The sequence below is a fragment of the Hemitrygon akajei genome, chromosome 14 (genome assembly GCF_048418815.1).
Source record: "Hemitrygon akajei chromosome 14, sHemAka1.3, whole genome shotgun sequence".
NCBI classification, from domain to species: domain Eukaryota; kingdom Metazoa; phylum Chordata; class Chondrichthyes; order Myliobatiformes; family Dasyatidae; genus Hemitrygon; species Hemitrygon akajei.
The window spans coordinates 87,806,310-87,813,033 of NC_133137.1; the positions used below are offsets into that span (position 1 = coordinate 87,806,310).

General features: G+C 44.4%; 1 protein-coding gene across 1 annotated transcript in view; it reads left to right on the forward strand.

Annotated features, from left to right (window-relative positions):
* The first annotated feature begins 217 nt into the window (after nucleotides 1-217).
* The window catches only part of itih5 (inter-alpha-trypsin inhibitor heavy chain 5), a 52,325-nt gene continuing 45,818 nt past the window's right edge, over nucleotides 218-6,724 (forward strand). Inside the window, exons 1-3 of the mRNA XM_073066528.1 lie at nucleotides 218-403; nucleotides 802-846; nucleotides 4,514-4,677. Of these exons, the coding sequence (XP_072922629.1) occupies nucleotides 308-403; nucleotides 802-846; nucleotides 4,514-4,677 (305 nt within the window). The 5' untranslated portion in view covers nucleotides 218-307. The remainder of the gene's footprint in view (nucleotides 404-801; nucleotides 847-4,513; nucleotides 4,678-6,724) is intronic.

The window sequence follows — 6,724 nt, forward strand, 5'->3', positions numbered from 1 at the left end:
CTGTACATTGGGTGACTGACATGAAATGATATAGTGGTGCTGGGGGAGTTGTGGTGGAGTGGGTTACTGGTTTAATGTGCAAGTTAACAAAGTGCCTCAAATGTTTTATTAGGGAGGGTTAACTCATCAGTACTGTGTGTACATCAGAGCGGGGGGTGGGGTAGAGAGGAGAGTGAAAGAGAGAGAGAGAGTTAGGAACGAACCCGGTTGACCTAGGTTGGACCCACCTCTAGTCCGGCGCTGGTGCGCGGCCGGACCTAACAGCAGCCACTTGCAGAAGTATTCGCACCCACAGAACAGCTGGAATATGATCGCTCTCCTTTTATTAGGGGTCTTCCTGACCGTTTGGACGCAGGGCTCTAGGGTCGACCACGACTTTAACAGAGTATCCGTTCCGAAGCTTGTAAGTTTCATGCCAGCCATATGCGAAACAAATTTCGTTTATGGGATCTTTGCTCAGAAACTAACACAGAGACTGCGTTAGAAACCGGTCGGTTAATTCACACAGAAAAGAGTAAATGTATTAATCGCACATTAGTGGATTTTCCAAACTCTAAACTTTCGTGGAATTCAGGTTGAAAGTTCGAAGTAAATTTATGATCAGAGTACTACTTTGAAATTAATTTTCTTGAAGGCACTTACAGGCAACTTTTATTTATTTCATTCATTTTTAATCGACCAGTAATTTACTATATAATAGTTGACTTAAGAAATTGATTTGAGGACTAAATAACCGAATGAAACTGACGGTGATAAGATGGTTACTTGAAAACAAAAGTCTCTTTTTTTTCCCTCCTTCAGGAATCTCAGCGTCCCGCGAGGCAGACAGTTGTTCAGCAGAGACTGGTAAATTGTTTTTTTTAATTTTATGGACCGTGTTTTTTTTTTAGCAACAACAAACGTGCGCGTTTGACTCAGATCTCAATGTTAGGGCACCTTTCAGGCACGGCTTTAAATTCGCCCGCTGCTGAGGGTTCATTGCCCAGTGCTGATGGCTGATGGAACTCATCGGCGTTGTACATCAGACATCAGTTACTTTCTCTTTGTCGGGCAAATCTCCACTTGAAAGCTTCGTTATCTCCTTGTAAATCCCCGCACTATCTCGTGCATAGCCCTGAAAGGGAGTGAGAGTAATCCATTTTAAGAAACACTTTGCATGTTAAGTGTAGTTGCTATTGCTTATGAGATAGCGTTTGGGAAGCTGAAAGGTCTGAAGGTAGATAAGTCACCTGGAGCAGATTGACTACACCCCAGGGTTCTGAAAGAGGTGAATGGAGAAATTGCGGAGGCATTAGTAATGGTCTTACAAGAATCACTGGATTCTGGAAGACTGGAAAATAGCAAATGTCACTCCACTTTTTAAGAAGGGAGGCAGGCAGAAGAAAGGGAATTATAGGCCAGTTAGCCTGACTTCAGTGGTTGGGAAGGTGTTGGAGCCCATTATTAGGGATGAGGTTTCGGAGTACTTGGAGGCACATGATTAAAATAGGGCAAAGTCAGCATGGTTTCCTTAAGAGGAAATCTTGCCTGACAAACCTTTTGGAACTCTTTGAGAAAGGACAGCCAGTGGTTGTCGTTCATTTGGATTTTCAGAAGACCTTTGACAAGGTGCCAAGGTGCCTTGATGAGGCTGCTAAACACCATAAGGGCCTATGGTGTTACAGGAAAGATATCATATGGATAGAAAGCTGGCTGACTGGCAAGAGGCAAAGAGTGGCATAGCCTAAGAATTGAGGGACATCTCTTTAGAATAGAGATGAGGAGGAACTTCTTTAGCCAGAGGGTGATGAATCTGTGGAATTCCTTGCCTCAGTTGGCTTTAGAGACCAAGCCATTGGTTATATTTAAAGCAGAATTTGATAGGTTCTTGATTAGTATGGGTGTCAAAGATTATGGGGAGAAGGCAAGAGAATTGAGATTCAGAGGCATAATAGATTAGCCATGATGGAATAGTAGAGCAGACTCAATGGGCCAAATGGCCTAATTCTGCTCCTATGTCTTATAGTCTTATGATATTTTTCTTTGTTGTCCAAATCTCCACTTAAAGCTTCACTACCTCTTTGTAAAACCCAGCACTATCTGGTGCACAGTCCTGATAAGGAGAGAGACCAGTGCATCTCTAGAAACACTTTTCATTTATATGCAATCAATTCTGGTTAATTAATCTATTAGTTATTCGGGGCAGCTGCTTATTTGAGAAAACTCTTAAAAAACAAAAACTAATCAAAAAATAACTGGGATTCCCTTTGTTTATTTGGGACATTGTGCCGTTTAATTGGGGCAGGAGAAAGTTTTTAACTAGTGTCAGTCATGTGAACTTGTGTGGCCCTTAGGCACCACACTGTACCTGGAGCGAACAGTTTTTAGATAGCATCAATAACGTCATAGTGCTTGCGTTAAAAAAAAGCTGTGATTTTTGCCACTGATAATCGGCGAGAAAGAAATAAGCAGTAAGAAAATTTGGAACTGTTTTGCCGTCTGTGATTTTAAGCATTCAGGATTGAAGAAGCCAGAAATGGCCAGGAGTGAAAATGAAATAATTTCACTGCTTCAACAAGTTAAGAACCACAAAGAATTTGAAGGCATCAACAATCTTTGTGAATGTTACAATGAAAGTGAAGATTTGGAGGATGCAGTCATTGAAAGCATTGTATGAAGTCTGTATTATTTACACTAGGTGTCTGTGCAGATTTTGTTAATTTACAGTCAGTCAAAAGAACCCAGCAGTGTGCTGGTTGGCTGTCATATCTGGCTATAACAGTGAAACCGTGTGGCAGAGTTTTTAAAGCGGAAAACCCGTGCTAGGACAATTCCACTCTCGACTTGGAAGTCTGGGTCCAGTAGTACGAATAGTCACCACAAACCAGGGTCTTCCTGACTTCTTCTGGGCCTTATCATACCTTTGCTCTCCTTGAAGCTTTGCAGAACCACCTTCTTGGCCGTTGGATCTCACTGTTGATCTCATCCACTTAGTCTGCTGGAGTGGACTTCACATGCTAGGATCGGTACGTCACTATCTCACTGGGGCACAAGGTCTGCTGGCTACCTTCAGTCAATTTAGCCCACCTATCAAAGTGGTTTACCGGGGCATAGCCGCTGTTGCATGCAAACGGCAAATGTACTTGGAGCCATGGTAAGAGTTGTGTTTCTGGTGGGGACCAAAGTTAAGCGAATTGCCCCAGAATTGCACAACAAGCACCTTCACCAGAGGTGCTACCCCTCCCTGGACACCCAATACATGTCAGTGTACACCAGGTGAACTCCTCCGTCGATAACAAATATACACTGTTTTTCAGTCGTATAGTAGCATTGGTAGTGTTCTAATTTGTACTTTAAATACACAATTTATTCTCTGGTTTATCTTTTTTATACCTTTTTAACTATTTCTGTTAAACTTCATCTGGGGCAACTGCTTAACTGGGCCAAAATATACTGGTCCTGATGTGTCCCAATTAACCGGAATCCGCTGTATATACGTGATTGTTGATTTACAGAAGGAGATGGAGGGTGAAAGTACGCTGGTCTAGGTTAGTGGACTGGTGGTGGAGAGGGTTAGCAGCATTAAATTCCTGGGTATTAACATATTAGATGACCTGCCTTAAGCCTAGCACATAGATACAATCACGTGGAAGGCATACCAACATCGTTACTTTCTTAGGCGGTGAAGGAGAGTCGGCTTATCACTGAACTCTACTGCAGATGTACATTTGAATGTGTCCTTTCTGGTTGTATCATTGCCTGGTACATCGATTTGAATGCAGTGCAACATAAGGAACTGCTGACAGTAGTGGACTCAGCTCAATACATCACGGGTACAGGCCCTTTGACCCACAATGTGGAGCTGACCTTCTAACCTGCTCCAAAATCAATCTAACCCATCCCTCACATGGCACTCCATCTTCTTTCATCCATATGCTTATCTAAGTGTCTCTTAAATGTCCTGAATGTATCAGCCTCTACCATCACCCCTGACAGTGCATTGCATGACTTACCACCCTCTGTGCCACTGATGTCCCCCACTGGACATTCCTCCAATCACCTTAAATAAATGTCCTCTTGTATTACGCGTTTCTGCTCTGGGTAAATGTCTGTGACTACCCACTATGCCTCTTATCATCCTATACACCTTTATCAGGTCACTTCTCAACCTCCTTCACTCCAAAGAGAAAAGTGGTACCTCGCTCAATCTATTCTCCTAAGACATGTTCTCGAATCCAGGGAGCATCCTGGTGAATCTCCTCTGCGCTCTCTCTAAAGCTTCCACATCCTTCCTATAAGGAGGAGATCAGAAATGAGCACAGTACTGCAGGTGGAGGGATCTTCGCAATAACATTGAATGTGGGCAGGTTTGAGGAGCCAAGTGGCCTAATCCTGCTCTTACTTTCTTGGGTCATTACTCCTTCAATAAACTCCACCCTGTGGAGAATGTTGCAGCGACCTTTGATGTCCTCGCAATGTGGCATATCAGGATCCTAACTCTTTTCTCCTTTGATGTTCCCTTCCTTTCTTGCAGGACAGCAAACCTCACGTGACAGATTTCATTGTGAAGTCCACCATATTTTCTCGCTACGCCTTCACAGCCGTTTCCTGCACCATGGTTAATCGGGCTTCTAGAGCCAAGGATGCGGTTTTCCAGATGCAGTTTCCAGCTGCCGCCTTCATTTCCAACTTTACAATGTGGGTATTTATCGGACTCGCTTCCTTCCGTGTTGGAGTTTCAATGGTTTATGATAACTTGCAGCCGACTGATCGGACATCTGGGTCTTACAGTGATCAGAGGATGTGTGACAGTGCAGGAAACTGGTGCTGAGGTGGAAGCTTGTCCAGGAACTTACTCACTGATGGAGAAAGCTTGAAGTGACAAGGGGTTTATTTCCACACCTGTTTCTTGAGTTATGCCATTCTGCAGTGATCAACGAGTAGGAATAATTGGAGTTATTGCATGGACAAACTTGTGTTGTTTTCTCTGGAGCGTCAGAGGCTGAGGGGAGGTCTGATAAAAAAATTATATCTGAGAGGCAATGTTAGAGTGGACAGCCAGAATCAAATTCTACCCTGATGTTTCTGGGGTAGACATACCAAACTTTAGAGGATGTATATTTAAGATGAGAAGGGAATGTTTAAACGAGGTATGCGGGGCAAATTTTTATACAGTGATGCGTGGAATGGGCTGACAGGACTAGTTGTAAGATTGCCGCCATCTTCTTTCCGGTAAGATAGCGGCATGATTAGATGCTGTGGCCTCTGAGGGGCCAACCAAAGGTGTTTTTGCCTTTTTTAAAAATCTTTTTACGATCACAAGACAATGCTGGTCTTTAAGAGCTTTGGGTACTACAGGACTACCTCATCAGTGAGATGGATGGTGCAGACCGTGTTGCTGCCTGCTACAGGCCATTGTAACAATGGGTGATTGTCTTGGATGTTTCTCTTGCGATTGCAAGACCCAGTTGGACATTGATAATGTTTCTTGCGCGTGGGCATGGCAGTTGACGGGGGAGCTGCGTAGCCTCAGTTGTAGCGAGGACAAGGTCTCAAGCTGTGGACTTGCCTGTTGCTGCAGCCCAGGAAAGGAGACACAGGAGCCATCATAGTACGGTTTGGAGTTTGGCTTCTGCTGTGGGTACTGCCCTCTAGTGTTTGATTAGTGGAATGACAAGCTGGATTGTGTGTGTGTATATGTGTGTGCATTCATCTGTGTACTGCTGGGAACTGCTTTTTTGTGCTGATGGCACACGCACACCATCAATTTGTGGGATATGTCACTCAGGGACTTTGGCTATATATATACTTTTTTGCATGACTATTTGTTTGCTTGCTATCTTGTATGTGCGGTGTGTGCCTTATGCTGTGTTGTGCTGTGTATAGTTTGTCACTGGGCCCTGGAGGAACGCTGTTTCATTCGCTTTATTCACAAATGGTTGAATGATAATTAAACACCGCTTCAAAATGGCACTGCTGAAGTTCAGCGACTTCTTGCTGGTGGAAACTGAAACAAAGAACGCAACAAAATACTTTGTTATGCACACTTTTTCTGGTAAACGATGGCTGCAAACGGTGGCCTGTGGCTTCCCTGCTGAAGTTGAGTGGAATTGCCTGAATGACCTGGAATTTTTGCAGAGTGGCTGGGGTCTCAGAGAGTCAGGATGTCCAGGCTGGAGTTGCTAGGGCGGACTTGGAGGCAACTTGATGCAGTGGAGCCAAGGCGAGGCGGTCGAGAAAAGGTCTGAGGCTGGATCGATTTAAGAACCGGGCTGAACTGGAGAGGTGGGTAATGGCCGAATCAAAGCGTCAAAGCCTGAGTCCGACCTGAGGTTTGGGTGATCTAAGCTCCGGGCCAGATTGAAATGGGCAGGGTGTCGGGGTCAGAGGCGAGGGGCGGTCCAGATTGGCTCACCACTCCACAGGGTTTGATCGTCTCTGTGCAGGACTGAGGCTGTGCCTGAGGCGGTGGACTTCTGCATCAGCTGCCTGGCGTTGTGAACCTCAGTTCTGAATCTTGTTCGCTTGCTTTCACCGTCTGCACTATTTGTTTTTTTTCTCCCTCCCTCTGCACACTGCGTGTTTGACAGTCTTCTTTTGTTTTTAATGGGTTCAATTAGGTTTCCTTGTTTCTGTGTAAGGAGACGAATCTCGAATGAAGTATACATACCTTGATAGTATATGTACTTTGAACTTGGTGGAAGTAGCTATGTTAATGGTATACAGGAGGCTTTCAGAAAGGCAT